The sequence below is a fragment of the Hippocampus zosterae genome, chromosome 12 (genome assembly GCF_025434085.1).
Source record: "Hippocampus zosterae strain Florida chromosome 12, ASM2543408v3, whole genome shotgun sequence".
In the NCBI taxonomy this organism is placed as follows: Eukaryota; Metazoa; Chordata; class Actinopteri; order Syngnathiformes; family Syngnathidae; genus Hippocampus; species Hippocampus zosterae.
The window spans coordinates 9159572-9186372 of record NC_067462.1 but is presented as its reverse complement, the minus strand read 5'-3'; the positions used below and the strand labels follow the sequence as shown (position 1 = coordinate 9186372).

At 41.1% G+C, this 26801-nt stretch overlaps 1 protein-coding gene across 1 annotated transcript; it reads right to left on the bottom strand.

Annotated features, from left to right (window-relative positions):
- Window positions 1–12816: 12816 nt before the first annotated feature.
- slc5a3b (solute carrier family 5 member 3b) lies at window positions 12817–26566 on the bottom strand. The gene is made up of 3 exons (XM_052082754.1): window positions 26409–26566; window positions 21956–22247; window positions 12817–16592 (listed from the first exon to the last, which is right to left on the bottom strand). The coding sequence occupies exon 3, from the start codon at window positions 16330–16332 to the stop codon at window positions 14218–14220; it is 2115 nt and encodes a 704-aa protein (XP_051938714.1). The 5' UTR covers window positions 16333–16592; window positions 21956–22247; window positions 26409–26566; the 3' UTR covers window positions 12817–14217.
- Between the last annotated feature and the right edge of the window lie 235 nt (window positions 26567–26801).

Here is a 26801-nt window from a genome sequence, read left to right as displayed (position 1 = left end):
CTGGGAGATAAACAAGGAAAGTTTTTCAAGACAGATGTATAGATTGAAACTTGAAGGCTCATGTTAGAGTAAAGAGATCGACATGTGATAAGTGAAAGCATGTACAGTAAAATCGGGATGTTAATGAAGGAATTTAAAACATGTAAATCACACACACACACACACACACACATAGACACACACACACACAGAGGGTGTTCCAAAAAGGCTTGGGCACATTTTGACATTGAATATCTCAGAAAGTATTAAGGATATAAAATGCATCTGGTAAATTCAGAAAGCTTGTAATCTCAATTTTTACATGGATTATTCAAAGATATTTAATGTGAGCACCATTGGTCACAAGACACACATCAAGCCGATAGTCAAATTCTTGCCAAACGCCTCTCAGCATTGCATTGTCAATGGTTGCAACATCTTCTGTTATTTGTGCCTTCAGCTTAAAGCAGAAGCACCCGTCCGTTATGAATTTAGCATGCCATCTCACTATGGACTTCCTCTCTGGTGGCTCCTTTTCGAATTTTCTGAGAAATGCACGTTGAACAACAGTCCATGATTCAGTTTTTGCAAATTCAAGCACACAAAACGCCTTTTCTGGTTGAGTGAACGCCATTAATGGGTCTGAAAAGAAATTTTAAAAAATCATTAGCCTTATGAAAAACTTAATGTTATTAGCTTTAAAATGGCACGACCTTTATCTTACTACCGTTCATAGTTAAGCAGATATGGGGACTTCCAATGTGCCCAAGACTTTTGGAACACCCTGTATATATACAGTATATATAAAATAGTGAATATGAATATTAAACTCCTTAGGATGTATGGAAAATATATCAAGTACATGAAAAAATATGAAACACAATGAATGTATAATAATTATGAATGCTAGAAATAATATCAATAAATAATAATATGTAGGAAAAAAATTATATACAAACCATAAATGTGTATAAATAATATACAGTAAATAATACATGGATATGGATATATAATAATATATGGATATATAAATAACATATGGAATTAAATTGCAATTGAATCATCCTATATAAGTATGTTTAAAAAACATAGAAACAAAGCATATAAAAAATAAATTAAATAGAATAAAAAGAGAAAATGTGTGTTGGATAGTTAAAAGCAAAATGAATTAGATAACATAATTCATAAAAACATAAACAATACTATTGAGTATTTTTTTAAGCGTGAGTGCAAGACTGAAAAAAAACTACAATCAATAACTGAGATTTATTAAATGTGATATTATTAAATGTGACACAGAAAATAATTCGTTATCTGATTCAAATGATGATGTTCAATAAACGGATGAATGAAACAATGTCTCACAATTAAATCAATTGTATTTAATTAAAAACAGCAATGCAGTCATTGCTGTTTCGTCAATGAACTAAATGTACCTATAGGGGGAGCCCAAGACAAGAAAATGTTGACACTTGCCCATTTCCTTCTCGGACACTGCTCTTGACGTTTTTGCAGGCACGGGACGTTTTGCAGACAAATGACCTCACACTGTTGCGTGTCTTTAAAAAACGGACAGTAAAGGCAACACTAGGAACACTAACATCTTGCCATATTCATGTGAGCGGGACCCTGGAGTCAACCCACACTTTTGCTCAAGGACACTTCAGCAGCAATTTTGCAGACAAGAAGGGTTTTGACTTAATTTGTGTGTGTGTGTGTGTGTGTGTGTGTGTGTGTGTGTGCGCGCGCGTAAAAGCCCTTGAGTATAATTGTGTGTAAGAAAGAGCAGATGGCCCGCCGCTGCTTCTGATCATTGCCAGATCTTTGTTTTTGCTGATATACCGGAACAATATATATTATAAACACAACCACACACACACACACAAATATCCATATACCTGTATATTTAAATATATAGATATGCGTGTGTGTGGAGAGAGAGAGAGAGAGAGAAACACACACACAAACACGCACACGCGCGCGCACGCACGCACACACACATACATATATAAACAGGGGGTGGAGCCAAAAGTGGAACTGGACTCCCAGCTTGGAAAATTCCACATTCTAAAGGAGTGGTGACTGGTTGACCAGATCCAATACAAACGCAGCAAAGAAATGTGACCTTGTTGGCACACGTCGTTGTTCTTGTAATGCAAACATGACCAAGTGCATCTGTGCCAACTATTTCAAACTTTGTAAAGAGAGTCAAGTCAAGTCAAGTCAACAGTATTTATAGAGCACTTTCAAACAGCCATCGCTGCATACAAAGTGCTGTACATGGAGCAATTTAACATGCACAATAAACAGTAAGACAAATCGGTAATAAAGGCGGTAGAAAGCACCAAACAGTAAAACCAAGAACAAATCTAAGTCGTGCTGAGTCGAATGCCAAAGAATACAAGTGAGTTTTGAGGAGGGTTTTGAAGATGGGCAGCGAGGAGGCTAGCCGAATGTTCAGTGGGAGGTCATTCCAGAGAGAGGGACCAGCAACAGAAAAGGCTCGATCCCCTCTGAGCCTCAGTTTAGTTCTTGGTACTTCTAATAATGTCTGGTCCACAGACCTGAGGCGCCGGGCAGGTGTGTAGGGGCGGATGAGCTCAGAGAGGTAAGGTGGCGCGAGATTATTCAGAGATTTGAAAACAAAGAGGAGGATCTTGAAAATAACTCTAAAATGAATGGGGAGCCAGTGAAGTGAAGAGCTTTATACCTCTGATTTCCAGTAAACTATTTTTCAGGTTTGCTCATTCTACTGCCATGGCATCTTCAGAGTATTAGGAACCGGTCTGTTTTTAACTTCAGGAATTTTGCTCTAGGCTCCCAGTGGCCAAAACGATGTTACAACACAATGCCTGTCCCAAGGACACCGGGACCAGTTTGGAATATTTGGAATCCTTCTTGAAAAGGACAAACAGCCAAGGCACTTTTAAAGCCCCCCGAAATAAAGCCAGCACCAGGGCACAAGGCCATGACAAGAATAGTGAAAATCCTTAAATGACTCCTAAAAAAGTTGTTTTTATGAATGTTAATAATCGAAGAGGAAACGGTCGTGCAAGGCTCAAAAGCCAGCATCTGTGACGGTATGTGGGCGTGTTAGTGCCGATGGCATGCCCAACTTTCACATCTGTGAAGGCGCAAATAATGCAGAGAGGTAGATACAGGTTTTGGAGCAATATGCAGCCATTCAAGCAATGTCTTTTTCACGGACGTTTATTTAAGACAATATAAAGCCACGTTCCGCACATGTCACCGCAGCGTGGCTTTCTAGTAAGGAGTTCAAGATCGACCTGCCAACAGTCCAGACATGTCTCCTACAAAACTGTTTGGGGCATTATGAAGCACAAAGTACGTCAAAGAAGACCACGGGCGGTTGAACAACTGAAGTTCGAAATCAAGAAAGAGTCGTCAGTTCCCAAATGCTTCGTGAGGATCATTAAAAGGAAAAGGCAAGATGACGAAAAATGTTCAACAATTCATCATGGAATCATGACTTGTAAGAAAGACATTATCTACGATGTTACTTTCAGATCATCAAATTTAGCTTTTAAATGTTAAATCCTCTTGCCATACTTTGCATCAGATCATTTTAATGTTCTGCCAGTAGCGAAACGGAACTTTCACTGCATCGTCTTGTAAAGTTTACCAGGCCGTTTTCTCCAGTGTCAACCCCACAAGAAGCCTTGGCTGTCCATCAGAATTCGACCGGAGTCTTTCATCATGCTGCAGACAAGTCAGGTATTATATTGTGAATGAATGATTAATACATTCACGCAAGGTTCCTTTCACACTTGCAGACCTGCAAGGAATTTTTTAAACTCATGCTTACATCTTTGAAATTATTTCCCCAAAATATGTGCAGCATAAAAATGTTTGCAGATATGAACAAAACATTGCTGTTGCGTGACCTCCAACTGTGTGTGAGTATAGCTGCTCTGCATTCCATTGAAAAAATATATATAATCATAAAATAGAAAACTTAAAAGCCAGCAAACTTGTCATATGATGCACTGCCAAGTCAGGGCTGGTGTTGCGTGGCTGGTCAAGCGAGGTGCAAACACACTAAGGGGCTCAACAAACCGGCGGCACTGTGACATAACATGGGCCAGTTCGAACGGCGGTCGTCGGACGAGACGCCAACAACGCAAACCCCGAGGCGAAGCTGACATTTGCAGGGGGAAAAAAAAAAAAGCAGATGGTTCATCAAGTGGTGTGTTACATAAACGCTACCTTCACACGTGTTCAGATCATAACGCGTGGGTTCATCAACGCATTTGCTGTAATTAACAAGACATCACAGCTACACAAAAAGGCGATGATGTGCACTTTGCTTCTTCCTTCTTTGCTCACCTGCTTATTCGGGAACTGTGAGCGCTGAACCAGGAATGTGATGCGGCGATTCCTATGATCCGTCACTTTCTTGGCGTAAGATGGGGGACGATTCCCTTGTACTTTTCCACACAGGCTCCAACTCCCTCATCCAGCCCTGCCCTTTACCTTCAATGCTGGTCAACACACCTGATGAGAAACATTACACTCAGTTCACTTGAAATACTCTGGAGAATTGCAGAACTGGCATCAAAATACAGCAGAATTGAATTTGACATATTGGAAAATATTTTGCATTTAGATCATAGGGAATAGGTATTGGAAGCACTTTATTGAGTCACTTATACTTTTTTTATCATGTTTTGGTCTTTTACTACATATTTATTATTATTTATTATTATTATTTCCATAATTATTGGCACCACTCGTTAAAATGTACTCTGTAGCTTTTTTGATGGATAATACAGGACTAAAAATTTGAAAAAATACATACAGGTATATACTCTATATATGCATTTTGAAAATATGACAATGATGACCCCGGATTGTTGAATAACTCAAGTTGTACATTAGGCAAGAATTTGGAAAGAATTCCACCGACAACACTTCAACAGTGTCCTCAGTTCCCAAACATTTATTAAAAAGGAAGGTGATGTAACACAGTGGTAAGCGTGCCCCGTGCCATCTTTTTTCGGAACGTGTTGCAGGTATCAAATTCCAAATGAGAGAATATTCGAAACAATAAAGTTCATAATTTTGAACATTTATACTTTCATGCACCAATAACGATAACCTATAACCTGTCCACTGTGGTGACCGCTGTCCCTTGAAAGGTTAAATATCTGGTCTTCGTAGTGTATTTCATTAATTTTAGCTCGAAATGGGCTTTGAAATCATTGTATTCCATTTTTAGTTAAGTTAGACATAATATGTTTACTTCAATGGAATGGGTTTAGTAAAAGTGATCATTTTTGGTAAACTAGCTGGACGAAGCAAATTTGGGGAGCAAACAGTCTGAAACTCATTCTACTAACCAATATAACCAAATCTTTCTCTGGTTTGCATTTTCAATACTAATTCACTCCTTAAACAGTCAAGTTTTAACCGTGCTTATTAAACTGCAGTTATTTACTTTACTGATACGCCCAATGTCATATTCTCTGTGTGGTCATCAGATATTGACATTTTATCTGTTGACTTTAAGGAATTTGCCGTGCTGGATCATTTCTCTGTTTTCTTTGCATTCCAAATAATCCCAAAAGTTCAGGCCACCTCAGGGGATAAGTACACTTGACTATTGTAATGGTCCTCCAAGTGGACTCACTCCAAAGAGTGTGAAACAACGGCAGCTCATTCAGAACACTGCGGCTTGGGTTCTGACCAGAATAAAGAGATCGGAGCATGTTACTCCAGCTCTGAACTCTAGCTCCCAGTCAGCTGTTATAAACATGCCATACACGAATATAACAGCCCTCCAATATGGCCGCCGGTAGTGCATTGTGGGTAATTGCTAAAAAGACGGCGCCCTCTATAGAATGGCGGTCTGCTGCTGGTCAATAAAATAGGAAAAGCCAAAATTCAGACATACAGTAAAGTAGTACCTGTTTTCGGCCATAATCCGTTTCAGAAGGCTATTCGAAAACCGAAACCACACTCTTTTAAAAAAAATCTTTATTGAACACGTCTGCTCACAATGGAACGTTACACGAGGAAGCGTCACTTCCTCGTGTAAGGATATATGCTTATTTGAAATTGGTGTCCAAATATCCCGTGTCTTCCCTTTTTTTTCCTCTCTTTTTTTTTTTTAAACGTTTGTAATGTGTATGTATTGGTAACACGTTCGGGTTTTTTTCTGTTTGCTGAGAATTGTATTCTGACTTGTTCAATAAAGTTAAAAAAAATAAAAATAAAACTTCCTCGTGTAAGGAAGGCGAGAGGAGTCCTATGGTGCATTCAAGTGCTCTCAGTTTTTCCGAGAACCGATTTTCGGTCGTAATACGAGCCTTAAAAGGGTCTAAAGACGTTTGAAAACCGAGGTTTGACTGTATATGTTTTCTAAAGCATAAAAATGCATCAAAATATGTACAAATACAATGTGTTTTTTTCTTCTTTCTACCCACATTCTTGCTGCTGTAGGCTGTAAATTTCCCCAGTGTGGGACAAATAAAGGATATCTTAATCTTAATCTCACAATTAGATTATTGCACAATAACTGAGAGTTTTGCATAATGTAAAAAAAAAGAATAAAGAATAAAAAAAATTGCCCTCTTTAGTCCATGTTCTCTCTCAGAAGTCAAGTCAACTGTATTTATAGAGCACTTTCAAAGAAGTGGTTTTTGCCTGACATTTTGTAAAGAGCTGATCCAAGGACGTTTGCTTTTGTCGGCTTCTAACAATCCTTCGAAAATATCCAAGGTAAACTTCAGCATAGTGAGCGATCGCCGAGTGGTGAACACTTTTTCTAGACGATTCACAATTACGTAAAACTATCGGTACGCCTCACGGCCTAAGGGGCGAATGACCAGGACACTGCATAAACACACAACTATCTCTTTACCTATGTACACACATAGACATATCCAAGAGAGTCCCTCTTAGCCAATGGGATGCCAGGATGATGCTCGGTAGTAGCCAATGGCAGAGCAGCTATACGTATGTTGCAGTCAGGAACCTCGGAGCTGCAACGATCAGCCCATGCTGTATTCTTACCTTTCGCATCTTTCGTAACAAGAGGCAATATTTTCCGGTTGAAGCATTTCGTAACTTGAATTTTTCGGATGAAGAGACCTTCGTAAGTAGAGGTACCACTGGATTTTCTTGTATCTATAATTAGACTCTTTATCATGCTCCCTCCCCGCTTACACAGTTAATAAAACACCGACATAAAGTTTACATATGCTAATCAGGATCAGTGTTTGTTCATACCTGAAGGTTAATTCACTGTTTATTTTATACGATGAACTTTTCTCCATGTTACTAAACTGGATTTTATTGTCCATATTTATTGTTATTCAAAGCCGGACAAGTTAACAACACCAAAGCAGTGAGTCAAAAATTGGGGAAAATATATTTACTGCATGATCAAATTAAGATGGAGACAAAAGGCTTCTCTTCAGTCTTTCAACTCGTCATTGTTGCCTCTTAATTATATCAGACTTCTCTCCTTTGGAGCCGTTTTCCAGATCTGGTCCGGAGGGCAGATGCACGCTCACTATTCTGAACAGCACACTTTAAAAAAAAAGTTCCTCGTTGATAAAGTTGGTGGCGATGGTTGCTTTACAGTCAGGTAGTCATATTTCTGCGATGTTGACGTCAACTACGACACCATCTCGTTCCTTGGTTTTATGCAAAGATGAACGTCCACGCCACTCGGGTTTTGTTTGGGTGTTGACGGGCATTCTTTCCTACTTAGCCGGTTAATCTCCATTTTAACACGGCTTCCAGTCTGATGACATGTTCTTGTTTTTCAGTTCATATTTCTGATTCAGTGGTAAATGTGCTATGTTGTAATGACCAATCCATTAATTAGACCGTCATGATATGACGAAGCTTTTTCTTTGTACCCCTTTGTCACAGACGCCCCTGCTTCTTTCCTCTTATCTCTTTTTATTCCATCCTATCGTTCTCTCCTCTCTCACTTTATTCCAACCCAACTGGTCAAAACACAAGTCTTGGATCTGTTGGAAGTTTCTTTCCTTGAGGGCTTTTGACCTTGCCCCCGTCTCCTAATGCCCCCGAAGGTTCAGTTGAGGAGAATGTATGCCTTGACATAATTTCTGTTGTGAATTGGCTCAATACATCATTCAGAACCTCAGGGCCAATTTGATGGGTCAAGACAAAGGAGAATGATAAGATAAGGGTCCAAATATCGGACGGATGAAACATAAACAGACTTTGTTGTCACCCGAGGCCTCACTCACATGTCTTTAAATTTTCCATTCACCTTCACCTACATTCTCAAGTTATGAGTTCATAGTCCCCAAGCGCTCGAGATAAAGATTTGTTTTGCTCGGCGTACACTGTGACTAATGACATTCTTGACATACCGTAATTTTTGAAGTACTTTTCCCGCATCAACAAAATGCTTAATCGGAAATTCATCAACAACTCTGCCTGACTGTTATTTTAAATAACGAAAGGAAGTGTGCTAGTGATTCAAATGCATTAAGCAACATTCCCCTGAGATTAGATTTCCTGCTTATTTCCTATTAGCACGTTCCTTTGTGCTATCAAATGGCTATTAAATAGATTTATGAACACAATATCAGGAATTTCACCCCACTTTGTTCACGGTTGTTGTTTTTTTTCCCCCCCAATGTTTATGAAGGAAGAATGATGTTCTCTCGTTGTCACACTCTTGACTGACATCCAAGTTCCGGGAGAAGCTTGAGGACAATACGAAAGATTCACCCCCTAACCCCACTTCAAACTACCATGTGACGACGTGACTTAATTAGACTGCTTCTTTTCAATCCCTGTTACAAATCAATGATTTTGAAAAATATCACCCCCCCCCTCACCCACCATCTGATACTTCCTTTTTCTAAAAATGATACACTAACGATACCATGAATGCCAGGATTATTCTGAATTGGATTTGATATCCATCATATTTGTCAAGCGTACAAATCTGATTGAGGAAATGCTGTCTCAAGACGAGTTAAGGTCACAAAAGGACAAAAGGAGCATCGTTTGAAGACTCTAACCTATAATGCACATTCTAATTTGATCAGCGACCCGGTAGTCCAGTGGTTAGCATGTCGGCTTCACAGTGAGAGGTACCGGGTTCGATTCCAGCTCCGGCCTCCCTGTGTGGAGTTTGCATGTTCTCCCCGGGCCTGCGTGGGTTTTCTCCGGGTGCTCCGGTTTCCTCCCACATTCCAAAAACATGCGTGGCAGGCTGATTGAATACTCTAAATTGCCCCTAAGTGTGAGTGTGAGCGTTGATGGTTGTTTGTCTCTGTGTGCCCTGTGATTGGCTGGCAGCCGATTCAGGGTGTCCCCCGCCTACTGCCCGGAGACAGCTGGGATGGGCTCCAGCGCCACCCGCAACCCTCGTGAGGATCAAGCGGTACAGAAGATGAATGAATGGATAATTTGATCAACCTTTTTTTAGGGGGGATAAATAAGTTTATCATTTCTTTTTCATAATGTTGATGGCTTAAGTGTTAATCTACACTTCAGGAAATTGTTCAATCATGAAACAAAAGCACAGAATTGGAGCGCATTTGCAAATTTTTCTGACTGTACTATACTGTATGCGTCCTGCGATTGGCTGGCAGTTGGTCCAGGGTGTTCCCCACCTCTCACCCAATAACCTGTGACCCTAATGAGGACAAGCACCTTACATTGGATATTGGATGGACGATTGTTACTGCTAACCCAGAATACACAAAAGAGACGGTGCACAGTAACTCATCGACGTTAGGGGACCACATCATTCCCGAGAGGATCCAGAGTTGTTGCTTGGTAACCTAACACCTACAAAGACTTCCCCCACCAGATTAAAAATTTATGTTTGGATCAAACCATAACCTGATTGAGAAGCCACAAAACATTGACCATGCGTCTTCCTTTTCTCTTGAGAAATGACATTCCTGAACCCAAACGGTAACCCAATCTTAATTATCAAGCTATATAAATCGTTCAATTATGCGGGTTGACAAGAAGCAGTATGCACACGTTTTTAAAAACCCCTGTGATGATGAATTCCCATTCAGTGGGCCTTTAGGCTAGGGAACAGAATGCCGTGAGTTTACTTTGTAGGACGATAATAATCTTCACACTCATTTTTTATTGTTGTGTGTTTTTGCTTTTATTCGTGTTAATTCCCAAGTTTATACTGCTTGAATACAAGCCCTGACAAATAAAATCGCATCGTTACAGAAGACGCGCCGTGTTTTTGCACCCGTCTTAACACGATACAATGAACAAAGCTTGGCCCTGAATGCCAGTAGTTTTCCACCAGGACAATATCATGGGGTTTCCTCTTGAGCGAGACACAGAAGCAGGGAGAGAGGGAGGGCGGAGGTCAAAACCCGTAGGAGAGGTGCTTTGCTGAGTGACGATGTGAATTTAGTCAAAATGAAAATCCGTCAAAACAACATCTAATATTGCATGCGGGAATGCAAGCACACCCTGTTTTCCTGAGGGACGTTAAACAGAAGCATAGCGTTACAATAAGGCATTGTTGAAGACGTTCATGGTCATGAAGCTGCCTTTGTTGATTGTTTCCACACATTTTACCTTGCATACTTATATACGTACAGTATAGTGATAAACTGTCCCAGACATGACATGGTATGGATAAAAAAAAGTTAAAAAAATGCTCATTTGTGGCCACAAAATGAGTATAATATCCACAGAAAATAATTTGAAAAATATTTTCTGTAATATATTATATACTGTATGTAATTTGCTTACTCAAATTAGAGATGGCTTTATATCGCCCTGACTGTATTTTTGACGCAGAATTTAAAATAGCTTCACCTTTTCAAGTGCACAAGGTTTTTGAGATCTTTTCATTTTTTGGGGCGTTATGGTTAACCTATAAAAACTCATGGGGGCTACCCGGTGCCCGCAGGCACCACGTTAGGGACCCTTGCTCTATTGAAATCCAATACAAATGTCAAAAAATCAGAATTGAGAAAGGTAACGCTTCCTTTTGATAAACACACATCTTAAAAGTATTATTTATTATTATAGTTACAGCTAACAGCTATTTACAATTGCACCAAATCATGCTGAGTGGAGTTTCTCATATTTTGCGCAAACAAAATATGACCTCTCAAAGTCTGTACATCATGGTGTTGTTAAGGCCATGATTTTAAGAATTATGCACAGTGCCATAGAGGTCACAGTCACAATCGGAATGAACTCTACTGCACACTTCCTGATTGGAAATGAGGAAGTGGGGGGTTTCGGGGGAAAAAAAATGTCATTTGAAATCATCTGTTGCTTATTTGCCTTGAAGCTTTCAGGAAAAGAGAGTGGCAGGGGATGTGATGGGGTACTGGGGGCTCAAGTATGATAAAAACAAAAAACATGACATAGCTCACGTTTTGCTTGCATTCCTGGTTAAGCACAGGCAACATTAAGTTATCTTGTTGCCTGCCGTAAGTCACCGGACCAAGTCACCATCTAAATGCCAATACAGATCATGCGCCTTGGTAAAAGGTCGTAAAAGGTATGACTAAAAACAAGAAATTCATTCATTCATTCATCTTGCGAGCCGCTTGATCCTCACTAGGCTCGCGGGGGACAAGAAATTTAAGGTATCAAATATAAAACCACAGAAGTGCATCGTCTTGAAGAGATCAAGTGCGGTCATTAACTTTAAGCTTCTCGGTTGGTTGCACGTGTAAAGGGCGCAATCAGCCAATCATCTTCTGCATCTGTATAGATTAATAAAACCTAACCGAGACCTTATGTAATCCTTGTCAAGCACTACAGAAACTACATATAATCACTGGATGTCGGACATGGCAACGAAATGAGTTATTTCCCTCTGGCGGAAGGCGTCTCATCTGGTTTGAATTCAAAATTGCTCGAGGAGATCTTCAAACAATTGCTTAGACGTCTCATGACTTGCCACTTTGCTGACCACATGATCCATAAAGCGGCTTCAGCCGGGGTTGGTTGTCTTTATACATGCTCGGTGATTGACGGGTGACCGATCTGACTTTCATCTAATGTCATTTTAGCTAGAATAGGCTCCATTTCCCAGCTACCTTGAACAGGACGAGTGGTGTAAGATATGGATTGATGGACTTCTATGCATAGTTTTAACTGTATTTTTCCTTGATCTTGCAGTGATTCTCAAAAGTTGCTTGGCGTAACGCTAAGTAGAGTTGAGTTGTATTTAACTTTTTGGTGCGTTTATTCTTAAAGAACTGTTTGTTTTCAAATGTGTTTTGATCATTTGGATTGTACTTTGCTACAAAACAGTTAAACTGAATAATTTTTCAATGACGTCATTTTTAAACAGAGTTAATGTACAAACTACAAATGTTACGGGGGTTTATAATAACATTAACTACATTTTTTCGGAATAAAATATAGCTCACTTTTGATGATCGCTTCAACTGAATTTCACAATTTTTAAGACAGCACTGTTTAAAAAGTTAGAGAAGGACGGTTTTGGGGCTGTTAAAATTGACTATCGGTAGAATCTTTCTTAGTTCATACTTGAATTGCTTTGAATGGGATTAATTGTTCAATTACACAGTCTACCATATTTGTAACATTTACTAATTAAAAGCAACAATCGTGTTTTTTTATTTTCACAAAATTCTTTATTTAGAATCTCATCAAACTCCATAAAAATAACATGTATCTGTCACCAAAAAAAAAACAAAGAAAAAAAATGGTTTAAAGCTCTTTCTCTGTGATCATCATTATAACAGTCACAATAAATCTTTCATTTCTGGCCGACATTAATAAAACAGTTGTGCTGTCACACTTAACAATTTAAATAAGGAATATATATATATATATTTGGGGGGGGGGGGGATTATCTACAGACAATGGAACTTGTTCAACAAAACCCAATCCAACAGTGACTGTCTGTTATTAAGATGCAGCTAACTGAAAAACTAGGATGCAACAAAGCCGATTTAAGATAAGATATCCTTTATTTGTCCCACACTGGGGAAATTTACAAATTTAAATTTTAAATTGATCAGATGGCTTTAATGACACAGCACAAAAATTTGAGTGTAAAACATTGTTTGTCCATTATTTGACTCCTCCATGACCCCCCCCCCCCCCCCCCCCCGCCTCCTGCGATTCCTTCTAGAAACTCAGACTAAGACACATTTGGTAAAAACTTGTACAAAAGTTGCACTTGCAAAACAAATGTATACACTTAGTGTATTGCGTACACGCCGCCACAGTAGGTACACTTGAGAATGATATTTGAAAGAAACACAAACTAAATATTTTAATAAAACGCAACAGACTTAACACACTTTTTGAACTTAACATGAGATACGATCACTAGTACTTTTTTTGTTGTTGTTATGCCATAGTAGTGCATAAAAACCTTTTTTGTTGGTTTTCAAATTTAACATCAAAAACAACTGCTAATAACACATTTTGAACGACACACGTATACACTATACGAAACAATCTCAATTTTGTGCTTTTTTTTCTCTAATTTAATAGGGTACATTAATAGGTATTTAATAGGATGTCATCCAAAGTGTTTGATAATTATAAGTGTACACCCGTAGAAAGGCAAATCTTGATCTGATTAGATGGGGGGGTGGGTGGGGGTCCCTCATACAGAAGGGAGGCTTGGTTTGGATTTACTTCATGAGGTATGCTAATTGTAATGTGTGAAATGCCAAAAGAGAGATTAACAAACACACCTCTAAATTAAAACCAAAGCAGCATGAGCTTCAGAACACAACTTTTATGGTCTACAATCTTAAATAAACTCTTAACACATGAATGCTCCAGTAGCAACTCAGTTTACAGTCACAGTCAACAAGAAATAAATCATAGAACTTTTCCAAAAAAAAAAAAAAAAAAAAAACAAGAGTGCATATGTCAAATAAGGACAATATTAAAATTCGCTTGGAGTAAAATGATCCTCAAGATGTAGATACGCAGAGTGCAAGATTAACATCAAACGCTGTACCAAATGGACAGGCAAGTGCCCAGATAAGCTTCAAAAAGTCTTGAAAAGGAGTACATTTGTGTTGGTGGGGAAGCTTTGATCATTCCAAAAAAATGATTAGAACAAGCTTAGATCCCTGTTAGACAGCTACAAAAGACAACTGTAAATATTACAGACGGAGCTTTTCAAAGCTTTATAAATTCATCTCTGTGTAACAGGTCCCTCACGACAACGATGTCCACCCCGCCCCCCCCACCAATCAGTACCAGTTAGTCGATTGCAAGGAGTGACTACAGCGAGAAAAAGACAAACATGAAGATGCCGACGGAGCAGACGCAAAACAGGCCAAGATTGAGGAGAAGTTTGACTCGCGGGGGCTCGTGCAGCATCTCCGCGATCACCCTGGCGTTGTCCTGGGGCGTTTTTGGCTGAGCGTCCTGCGATGGCTCCTTGAAGCCGCAAAACCAGTCCAGGACGCGAATACAGCGGCAGGCCTCGTGGCGTTCTCCCTCATCCAGTTTTCCAAACCTGTCGGCGGGGGTGGTGGCGGGCGACGGCTCGGCGCTGGGAGTGGCCGGGTCGTGATCGGTGAACGGGACCAGGAGTTTGATATCGGCGCCGTCCAGACACCTTTCCTTTCTGAGATCCGCGGGCAAACCTTTGTGCAAGCTCACGTCGCCGTTGCAGTGGCTCTTCTCAGTCAGCCCGTACATTTGCTCTCGGTCCTTTTTGCTGTCGGGCAACTTTTCGACATGACGGAGTCCCCACACCGTCGTGGTGCGAATCTGCTCCTCATCCGGCGGAGATGTGAGAAGACTGACCACCACGGCCACAAAGCCCGAGATCCAGAACAGACCGGCTGCCACATACATGTAGTGGACGTGAACGATGAAAGCAGGTCGGGTGTCTGGTTGGTCGCAGCGAGGCTGGCGGTACATAAAAGCCAGGATGAGTCGGATGGTACCCAGAGTGGAACCGGTCATGCCGCCCCAGAACGCCCCTTTCTCATTGCACCGTTTCCAGAACACTCCAAGCAGGAAGAGGGCGGCGATGGGCGGGGTGAGGTAGCCGGCCACCTCCTGGATGTAAAGGTAGGTCTGGCCGCCTTGCATCTCGATGATGACGGGAACCCAGGCGATACTGATGACCACCATGACCACCACAAAAAGACGGCCCACGATGAGCAGCTCGCGCTGGGACGCCTTCTTTCGAACCGTTTGGTAGATGTCCAGGGTGAAGATGGTGCTCGCGCTATTGAAGATCGAGTCGAGATCACTCATCAGGGCGGCGATCATGACCGCCATCATCAGGCCGCGGAGTCCCACGGGCATCACGGCCATGACCAGGCGGGGGTACGCGATGTTGGAGCAGCCCGCCTGAGAGCCGCACACCGCCATGCAGTGCTCGGGCCCGATGCAGGCGATCTCGTCTGCGAACAGGATGCGGGAGATCATGCCCGGGATGACGATGACAAACATGGGCAGGATCTTCAGGATGCCCGCCATGAGCGTCGCGCCCTTAGCGTGAGCAATGTTCTTTGCTGCGAGCACTCTCTGAACTATGACCTGGTCAGCGCACCAGTACCAAATGGAGGCGGTGGTTTGGCCCAGAATGAAACCCGGCCACGGAATGTCTTCATCCAAGGGGCCGTGGAGAATGCGAAGGGAGTTGGGTTTGGGATGGATACGGCAGGAGGGAGAATAGGAATAGTTCCCACTGGCCAAGATGGCGGTAACGTTGGGGACAGCTTCCATATACTTTGATCTGACGCCTTCGAGCCCACCCACTTTAACCAGGCTGATGACGGTTAATGTTAAAGCTCCGCCGATCATCAACACGGCCTGAAGAGCATCTGTGTACAAAACAGCCACCAGCCCGCCGGTGACGGTGAGAAGCGCGGTCATGCTAATGAGCAGGACTATAGACAGGTAAAGATTCCACCCGAGGGACTCCTGGATGAAGAGTGCGCCGGCGTACAAGTCTACCGACAGCTTGGTGAAAATGTAGAGGAAAACCGACAGGGAAGCAAAATAGACCTTGAGTCGATTGCCGCCGTAGCGTTTGGACAAGTATTCGGGCATGGTGAACACTCCCGAGTGGATGTACACAGGAATGAAGACCCAGCCGAGCAGCTGCAGAAGCAGAAGGGCGTTGAATTCCCAGGCTCCCACAGCAAAGCCGCCCGCCGCTCCCGAGCCGGCCAGTCCGATGAAATGTTCGCTGCCGATATTGCTCACGAAGAGCGAGGCGCCGATCACTATCCACGTCATGGAGCGTCCGGCCAAAAAGTAGCCGCTCACGGTGCTGCGGTTGGCTTTCCACATGGCGAAAAAGCCGATGACAAGCACGAGGACAAAGTACAGCGCAACCACCGCGATGTCGGCCGCTTCCATTTTCGGACCCATTTTGACAGATGACGTGAAAATCAAAACTTTTTGGCAGAAATTGAAACGGCGGCAGCCGTTTGACACCAAAGAGGATAAGAAGAAAGTGCAGAAATGCCCCGCTTTGGTTTGCTGTCTGGATGGAAGCTGTAGTATCCACGGTCTGGTCTAATTCGCTAAGCTGTGCTTCGGATGGGGGTTATCTACCGGCACTCAGGTTGTCTTAGTTTTTAGAAGGCGCTGGTGGGCCTCTGGTCAAGAAAAGGCAAGAGTTTTTGTTCCTGCAAGACAGCAAAGGCAAAGAAAAACACCTCATTAGAGGTTTTATTGAAGACGGAAAGGTTTCTGGACACGACTTTTACAAGGCATAAACATTAAATAGGCTTTGGCATTTTAGTACCCAATACAAATAAGGCAACCAATAACATGGCGGATGGATGCACATTTGCTCAATAGTGGTGAAAAGTTACGAGGTGAACATCGGGTTAATGTTCAAATTGGTTTAGGCTTGCGGTTTAATCTTTTGGGCAAAAATAAATAAATAAATAGAAAGATTAAGCACGGCCACTGTAAACTTGCAAAGAAGCTTAATATTATGTAAGCAATCAAAAAGTCACAACACAAACATCCAAGTGGTACTTGAATGAACTCATGCGAGGTCCAACTTGCACGCCAAAAAAATTCCCAAATTCATCAGTTAGGAGTATGCCTGTATGTCATGTAAAAAGCAATGTAACCTAAAAGTCACCCAAGTCAAAGGTTATAAATCAAAAAGAAATTCGGCAGGAAAAAACTAAATAAAAATCACATGACATTTGGTCTTCGCAAAGCAGAACAAAAGAGGATTTGTTCCTGACATATTCAAATTGATTTGTAAAATAACATAATGCTCACTGACTTGTGTGCCCCGCAGCATTAAAATTTCATTTTTTTAAAAAAGACTGTTGTGGCGTCAACAGAATCGTGAAATTGGCAATTTTTTTGTTGTTGTTGTTGATGCCTTAGACAGCATTTAACGTTTTTGTATGACCACATATCCATTTAGACCACAAATGTACAGAAGCATGATGGTTGAGAATGATTTTTAAAATATGAATCCGGATGAAAAAGAAATGAATACATGACTTCCAGTGAAGTCATTGCAACCGTTTTAGTTTCACATCTGTTCCGTGTCACTCTCCCCAGGAGGAAGCTTTTGTTGTCCTTTCATCAAGGGGCCTCTGTCCGAGACCGCATCCGATCTACCATCTATATGTAATGTGCGGCAATGTCATTTTAAATATGTTTGACACTAAAAATAGAAAACAGACTATTTCTCTTTGATGTTCCATTGAAAGAGTTTGTTTTGTATGAGCCATTTTCATTTAGAGCATAAGCAGAATAGTTTTTGTAGGAAAAATATATATTTTTGCCTCCCTTTTTAGGGATGAATAAACAATTTTTTCTTCCTCTTTTGGGGATGAATAAACAACTTTCCATTTATAGTAATGACTTATAGATGCATCTGAAACGTGGTATTTTTCTTTCAACGTGACAATTTTAGGCTACATTTCAATGGCTATATCAGTTAAACGCAGATAATTAAAATAATTTGATTTCATTCGGGGCTTGGCTCATACTTTTACAATAAGGATCAAGAGAAAGTTTTGTGTGGCGTTTCTGAGCAAGTGTGAACGTACGTGGGGGGTTAGGTAACACCTGTTGCAGACCTTGCCGCAAATGAAGTGAATCAATGACCGCAGGGTCATCTGAAGCTCGTCTAGGACGGAGTCAGCATAGCAGACACCATTGTGGTGCGAAAACAGACACCTCGGCCACAGTCGCTCCGACACCTACGGCTGGAATGAGCCCATCATTTGCCCAGCAAATTCTGATCTCAATGGACTCTTGACCAATCGGATGATGTCAACACCCCGCCACATTACTCACAACTGCATAGAAAGAGCTTGAAGTCAGATAGTTTGGGGTCATTCTGCAAACGCTCCACTCAGACTCTGCTGTAGGCATTAGAATCCTCTGTTGGGGAAATACACTTGGTGAAGTTATTTTGTCGCTGAGTGAGTAATCTTTGCACACACACAAAAAAAAACCTTGACACGCTAAGGAACCAGTAACTCTAAATGGGTACATTGTATTCAGCTTGCTTTAAAATGGTGCTCCCGATGTGATGATGAGAGGATTGGAATCGTATTGTAATCATAAATTCTGCATATTGAATATTTTTTTAATTTGGGAGATGGTCGGTACGATGGTTTCACTGTCTAGAGCAGGGGTGTCAAACCCATTTTCGTCGCGGGCCACATTCAAGTTACCATTTCTGTTGGAGGGCCATTCTGACTCAAATCATACAAAGAGGTCAAGAATAACAGTTTCTTGAACTATTGTTTAAGTTACTGTAATGGGGTGTTTGGCAACAAGATAATGTTTACATTATCTCTCTTATTTATTACATATAAGAATTTGAAATTTTGGTACATACTTAGCAAGCCTCATGGAAGTTGCCATGTTTGATTTGCTTGCGCAGGCCACAAAATGGTTTGGCGGGCCAGATCTGGCCCCCGGGCCTTGACTTTGACACCAGTGGTCTAGAGTATATCCAAATTTGATGAATTTTAACTGTGTTAAATAAACGGAGATTTAAGCGTGGTAACATAGGACACGACTTGTTTAAACGTGGTAATAGAGGCCATGGCGCGTTTATTAACTGTGGTAACATTTCGAGGACACGGATCGGTGTGTAGTTTAACCGTGGCAACAGAGGACACGGACAGATGATATTAACCATGGTAACAGAGGACACGGATCAGTAATCAGTGATAAAACCGAGGTCACAAGGACTCTAAAACGAGGCAAAGGCGGACTTGTTGCCTCGTCGTAGACTGGTCTGAAATCAAACCCGATTCCAAATTGTGACATTTTGGTTCATGTTGGGACAAAATGAAAAAAAAAAACTATTGTGGTAGGAATTTGTTTAACTTTAAAATAGTAAAAAACTAAATCAAGTTAAATTACATATTTTTGATGAGTTCTTCTGCCAACTCCCCCGACTGACGACGACCTTACTGACACGGACAGACGACAAAGCGGGGTAAATTTTATTCAGGTTCCTTTACAGTCGATCCCCGCTAATCACGGGGGATAGGAACTGGGGGAAAATGTTGACAAACATTCATACATTTTCTTTTTAGGAATAAAACTTCTCATCTGTCTCCTTTTCAATTAACGCTTAGGCTTAGGAAGCTGCTATCAAGCTACGGTGGTCGTGATGGTGGTAGTTGGAGAGCCATGTATTTTTTTTTCGGTGGTGCTGAGGGTAAAAAAAAAAGTTTGCAAAACCTTTTTAAAGCACTGACACATAAAATGTCAGTGTGATTATGTACGAACACATTGAACAAATAAACAAAAAAGAAAAATAATACACAAACTAAATAAAAAGCATGCACTTGAATTTTCCAAGTCGAGCTAAGGCCGCCAGGAGAGCTGCTGAATATTTACATTTAGAACACTAAAAATCCATGATCACTGAAATGTAATATGATTTAGAACGAAAAAAGTACGCTCTGGAATTGTTGACTCCTTTGAAAGAACTAATTTTGTGTTCGTTTTTGTTTGTACAAGTTATAGAAGCCTGTATAGGAATTTCATAGGATTTTATTTGTAATCTCATGCACTGAGGTATTTTTCTGGATTTCTTCAGAGAGCTGAATGTTTTCGTATTCCTGCAAGTTGAAAGCAAAAATACATTGTTTCACTTGGAAATGATGTCCAAATACACGCCTCCAAAAATATGCCTCCAAAAATAGCCCATATTGTAAAGTTTACAATTGATTATCTCTGGCACTAACCACCAAACAAAAACTGACTGATTTAAGTTCAGATGTCAAATCGATTTGTATCGCCCTCATCTTTTAGTGACAGAATGAACAAAGTCTAGCGTATCCGACAAGTAACTCCCCAAAGGAGCGATGAAACTGGAGACGGGGCCAGGTATTTTAGTTTTTGTGTTGCAACAAGACACGAGAACCAGCGTGCACAAAGCTGACAGAAGTCAATCAACTAAGCCCTGAGGATTAGATTTACTGGTACAACAATGCATATGCACTTTATTCTCTAATGCCAAGTGAACCCTTCCCACATCCACTGCCCCCCCCCCCCCGCCCCTCGCTGGCTACCTGCACAACAAAGCTGACGCACGCAGAATGCCTCACAAAGGTTGCACGGCAACTTAGATGGAAAAATACTCCTTTAATTCACTGTGCAAAGTGACCGACTGATTTAGTCATGCGAATAATGGGCACTTATTAGACTGTAAGAGGATTTCACTAACTTTTTCAACTAAAAATGGGAATCACGGTCTCTATAATGGATTCATGCATTACCACAACATTCGCACATTGTACACTGACCAGCCAACAAAAGAATAAGATCCAATACAAGAGCTGGACCAAATCTTCTAGTATGTTCCATCTTGATTGATGTTGTCATGGTGGTATTTAACAATGTTTTCTTTTGTAGTTGTTGGTTGGAGGTACTACTATGTTGTGGCTGTTTGTGTATGCTGTACAATACATCCATATCTTTGCATTTCCTATAGCTCTTCTCCACGTGGCCTATGGTCAATTTAGAGTCTTTAATAAATCAAAAATGCATGTTTTGGGAATGAATGTTAGAGCAACAAATGAATTAAAAAGAGCAATTATTATTTTTGGGGGGTGACACATAATCATTACCCCAATAAAAAGTTACTCACCACCTATTTTACATACACACACAACTGCCACTCGTCTATACATTAAGGACTTTTTTTTTACCCCAAGTCATCAAATTATTTTTCATTTATTATACAAGATTTGGATGCCAGAGGCAAGATTTGAAACCAGAACCTCAGAGACATAAGGCTGATGTGCTCACCACTAGTTCAATAAGCGGCCTATGAGAACACAGGAGTGACAGAATGCTTTTTAGGGTGAATTATGCAACCCAATTAAAAAATATATATCCCATAGCCCTTTATGGCTGTTGGCCCCTAAAGTTGGGAACCCATATTGTATCATTTCTACATTAGTCACTTGCGTCTACACACAGTGATGTTACAAGAAGCCATGAGTTAAAATTGAAGACAGAACTTTATGAAGGTGACAATGAAACCGAGTATTGTGAAACACTAAACAGGCTTCTTTTTTTTGAGTGGGTGAAATTTATTTGTCTGACCCAGTAAAAAGTGACTTGTGACCCATTTTGTTTCCGTGCTCCTGAGTTTGGAAACCTGCGTAGTAGAAGGTGAGAAATTTCTAGAAGAATCACTCGCGTGGCTTTTTCTGCAGCGTAGCTCACGAGCCTACGCATCACTACATAAAACGTTCGTCAATAGGCATTTAGAATTAATAAATATTAATTTCTGGCACGTAAAATAAAGACAGTAAAATCCCGAATTTGGGACGTTTAGCAAGACACGTGAAGGCACATCGAAACATGAAACAACTGCTTTACAATCCGAGCGAATACACATTTCTCAACGCGCTTCTCTAAAAAAAAAAAAAAAGAAAAAGAATAGGTTCTACATATGTGTGCATAAATAGATACGTATACACAACTATGAGGATAAGTGGTGGTCAGGCTGATAACTGAAGAGTACAACATTTACCTTTCAAGCTAGCGTCTGGATGCGAGATGCGATGGCAACACCCCCCACGAGAGGAGGTGAGGATGGGCAAGTCAACAGCAAGACGAAGAGGAGGAGGAGGAGAAGCCCAGATTGTCTCGTCGCTTAGCCTCGTTGGAAGTTGTCCCTCTATGTCTCTGTGGGTGTGCTGCTTTCTGCATGACGCGCTTGAGTTGAACAAGTCAGAGCTCCTCCCCGCCTCTCCTCCTTTTAGCGAATGGACGTATTTTTAACGCCACGCCCCACACGTGTGGCTCACCCGTGACGTGTTAGGCTGTAGAAACAACACACGCGCAGTTAAGTGATAATAATTATAATAATAATTATTATTCTTCTATTATACAAGAAGGAAATTATCTCAACACTCTTTTTCTGCAACTCGGCAAGTGCATTTTCTTCCGCCTCAAGAAAAGACCCCTGAATGCATCTCTCTTATTTTAACAGTGGTGAAGTCATACCCGAAAAAGAATTAAAGGGGGAGTGAAGTAAACATTTCACCAGCTCTATCTATTCGGAATTTTTGGTGAATAATTTCACGTTGATTAAATCATAGAAAGTACCAGAACTCCCCATTCAACTGGCTGGTGAGAGAGTTTGTAATCGGATTAGGCGGGTGGCACATACCCTTGGATCATGGCTGGAGAACATTCTAGATTTATTAATAAGTTTATTGTTATACATGATGAGCACAGGCTTACATGGCGGCTGCACAATTGCCTAGTGCAGCGATTCCCAACCTTTATTGACAAATTTAGTGAATCGAGGTAACTTGTAAATTTCCCCAGTGTGGGACAAATAAAGGATATCTTAACTTTCTGCAGCACACTTGATGATAAAAGCCATCGGGAGTTCAAAGCGCTGCCTTCCTGTGTGGAGCTTGCATGTTTTACCTTTGTGTGGATGTTACGTCTTTCTTCCCACATTGTTGGTCTATATATGAAACACATTCCGTGTTGTACCCCACCTCTTGCCAAAAAAGCGATAGACTCTGATTTACCTGCCACCTCAATGAGGATAAGCCTGATATAAAATAGATGAATGGGTTACATTTTCTTATTTTTCAAATTGCATGGTGGGTTGATCTCACGTATGGTGCTGGGGACACAGATTTCCCACCCATGGTCTTCAGAAAAAAAAAAACAACAAACAAAATGTCATGATTCGGTTTGGGACGAACAGGTGGCACTGTAGGACTCCCCCTGCAGCTGCACACCTTTCGGTCATTAGTGCTTTAAAAGGACTCCCAGCCCGACCACTCATTGCCGGGTCATTGTTTGCTCTTGCTACTGTCATGCTCGTTTGTTCGCTGTTTGCGTGCAACTGTCATGGTTCTGTTCCTGTTAGTTTTTTTGCCACAGTCATGGTTTTGTTTTGCTACTTTGGAATAGTTTTGGTTGTTAGCACTTTGTTTGTTTTGGATTCAGTTTTCTCTGTTTTATTAAATATAATTCGTCAAGTTCACCCTGCTCCTCCCTCCTGCCTGCTTTTTGGGGTCCACCACCACCTTGCTACGTGACACAAAATAGGAATTTTCATTTGTTTGCATACTGCCCGAAGACGACTGGGATAGGCTCCAGCAACTCCGCGACCCTCGTGAGGATGAAGCGGTTCGGAAGATGAATGAATGAATGAATGTTTGTTTGCATTTTAATTCTTGTAAGAAAACCCTGGAAAGTTTAGTTATTGATTAATTTATCAAAACAAAACATGAATTATTGCAATAAATAGGCCTTTGAAAAGCATGGAAACAAAAGGACGTCAATGCACCAGGATGAAACATGCCATTCATATTGTCCCAAGCTGTCCAATACCACGGTTACTGAGTCATCATTGTATATAGTTGTTACAGTCCTCCGCCTTCAGTGGAATATTCCACTATTTACATGATAACTTTTGAAGAGGTCATACAGTCAATCGTAGTGCATGTGATAAAGAGGCATATGACTGTCATGTCATAGTCATCTAATCTTTTTTTATGCTGTAGTGTCAGTGGTAGATAACAAGGAGAGGAGAACCGTTGACTTTCATCGAAACATCCTGCAACGGCAGACAAGGCTCTGCATATTACAGGGGGAGGGAAGGCGAGTAAATTTCCACTGGCTCTTCTGGTCCGATACGTTGGAAATTTCCATTTCAAAGAAAACTCTGTTTCCCAGCAAGCCTTGCGCGACAGTGACGTAGGTGTTTATATATGTATACTTTATATGTCCGTCGCGTGACCCTCAAACGAGTGAAATACCCATATCAAACGCTCACGTTTTGACACACTCCTGGAAACAAGTAGAACGTTCTAAAGTTTCATTCATCATGTCGTTGAAACCTATTTCATCTCACCAGAAAATGTAATGTCAATAACAGCGGCAACTTGCGGAAGTTCCGCCCGGAGAAGGAGGTGCGGGGGGTATTCTAAATAAACAAACTGGTAGGCAGACAGACAGACAGAGAGATCATTAACAAGTATTATTAGAAATAGTAATTTCAATGTGCAACGGGAGAGAATAAAATCTCCTGTATGCTATATGGAGTAGGGAGCTGTTGTGCATTTTAATTAAAAAACAAAATTTGATTTAGCAATGTATTATTTATTATTGGCAAAAGCCAGCTGGGAAAAGCTTCAGCACACCCCATGAAGATAAGTGGTTTAGAGAAATGATGGATAGTGGTTGTATTCTTATTATTGCCTTGTGTTTTATGTACAATATTGTGACACCTGCAGTGGTTGTATAAATACATAAAATATATCATACTTGCAGGTGGCACGGTGGTCGATTGGTTCGCACGTCAGCCTCACAGTGCAGAGGTGCAGGGTTCGATTTCGGGTCAGGGGAGAGGGCCTTGAAGGCCCTGACTGCACTCAACTGACAAACAGATATTTGAAAATCTGCCTGGCATGACATCAAATTTTCAACTGCCGGCTGACCTGACAACAGTTTTGCACACTGACTCTTGTGTGTGTGTGTTTTACACCACAATTCACAATTTGCCAGTTTGCACATGACGAAACCCCAAAAGCAAAATGCGCACGCTGGAATTACGACATGCAAACTAACATAATTGGTTGGCTTGGATGACTTTTTAGATTTGTTGGATGTTATATTTATTACAATTGATGAAAAGCATCAGTATGCGTGCTGATCCTTTTGTCAGTGTTGAAAAAAGTGTAGAACATCTCAGTTAGGTTTGGGGTCAGGAAACTCTATTTGATGGTTAGTTACCCTCAGGGCCAATGAGTTGGAATGTGAGAGGACATGGACAGAACATGCAAACTCTACACAGGAGGAGCTGAGATACGACGCCTAAACTGCCGAATGAGATGATGGGCCCTTACACACACGTACACTTGGAATGCCGTTTCACTCTGACTTTGCAGATGCACAAGTCAATTGCATGTGGTCGCATGTGCACAACATACTTCTATTGCTTTGGGATGCAAGGGGGCAACATTCACAGCCAGCCAACTACTTGTGGGTAAGCCACATTCAAAACACGCAGTCTAAAACTGCACAGCACGTGTCGTCCACACATGCACACACGCAAAACTGCAGGTCTAGTTCAATAGAGCTGGCCCCTCAAGTCACACAAAAGTGCAAACGGTTGCACTTTGTGCAAAGTTTCACCGAGGTCTGTTAAATACCCTTTTGGGTAACAGACAAACAGCGAGACAGCAAGGAGGAAAACAAGCACCTTGGCAGCAGTAACAACAAAATCATTGTCTCCTACCTCCCACTGGTTCAACTTGTCTTTGACTGTCACGGTTACTTTGTGAGTTAACAACCCCCCCCCCCCCCCCCCCCTTACTTTTTCACATAGGGACATTTTTTGGGGGGTGCCTTAATAAATAAAATTGGCGTTTAAAAACTGCATTTTGTATTTCATTTGGTTGTCTCTGTGTGATATTAAAATTGGTTTGATTAATCGAAACTTGTACATGACAAATATGCAAAGAACACAGAAATCAGGAAGGGGGTGAATACTATTTCACAACACTGTATGGGAGGTACATGAAGCAAATTTGTGTTGAAAAATACTTCTGCCGTTCACTCACATCAAATTTTATTATCACAGTTTAGCAGTTTTCATTCAGGCATTACAGAAAAAAACATGAATGATGAATGAAAACCTACTGTACAAAAAAAAACCGCTCCCTTCATCACATATAAACACAAACACACACGCGCGCGCGCGCGCACACACACACACGCACAACATATATTGACTTAAGACACGGCAAGGCTCTAGGTAACAGAAGACAATTTTGGTTGAACTGAAATACAGTACCGGAATGCCACTTCAGTGGATTGTCGAAACCACTGATTCCCAACCACTGTTGTTAGTTTATCGTGACAGATTTCGACCAAAGTGCTGTGGGATATGATCTCATTTCACTCAGTTAAGTGTTCAAATTACATTGCTGATGGTGTAGTGGTACATTCACCTGACTTGTGTGTGGGCAGCGTGGTATTGGTTCCCACTGAGGGATGGTGTGGATGTGGGTGTGAAGGGTTGTTTGGCTTGATACATACAGTATGTGCCCTGCGACTAACTGGCGACCACTTCAAGGTGTAGTCCGCCTTCCATTTTAAGTCAGCCGGGATAGGCACAAATTTTGATAGATTTTAGCATGATGTTTGGCAACCGGATGTGGCATTAAACCTGTGGGATAAAATCTCTTCAAGGCGGTAGAAGGTACAACTAATCTGTCCTTTGTGTTCAACTAAGCAAATTATATATGTATTTATTGAGACAAGACAATAATTATTTCAGTATTCATACTTTTTGTCTTGCTGGTTGGTGGTGTATGTTGAGCTTTTTCTAAAGTAACATCTAT

Bases quoted from the DNA above. Each gene is read 5' to 3' on its own strand.
- slc5a3b (XM_052082754.1), bottom strand. From the start codon at position 16,332: ATGGGTCCGAAAATGGAAGCGGCCGACATCGCGGTGGTTGCGCTGTAC.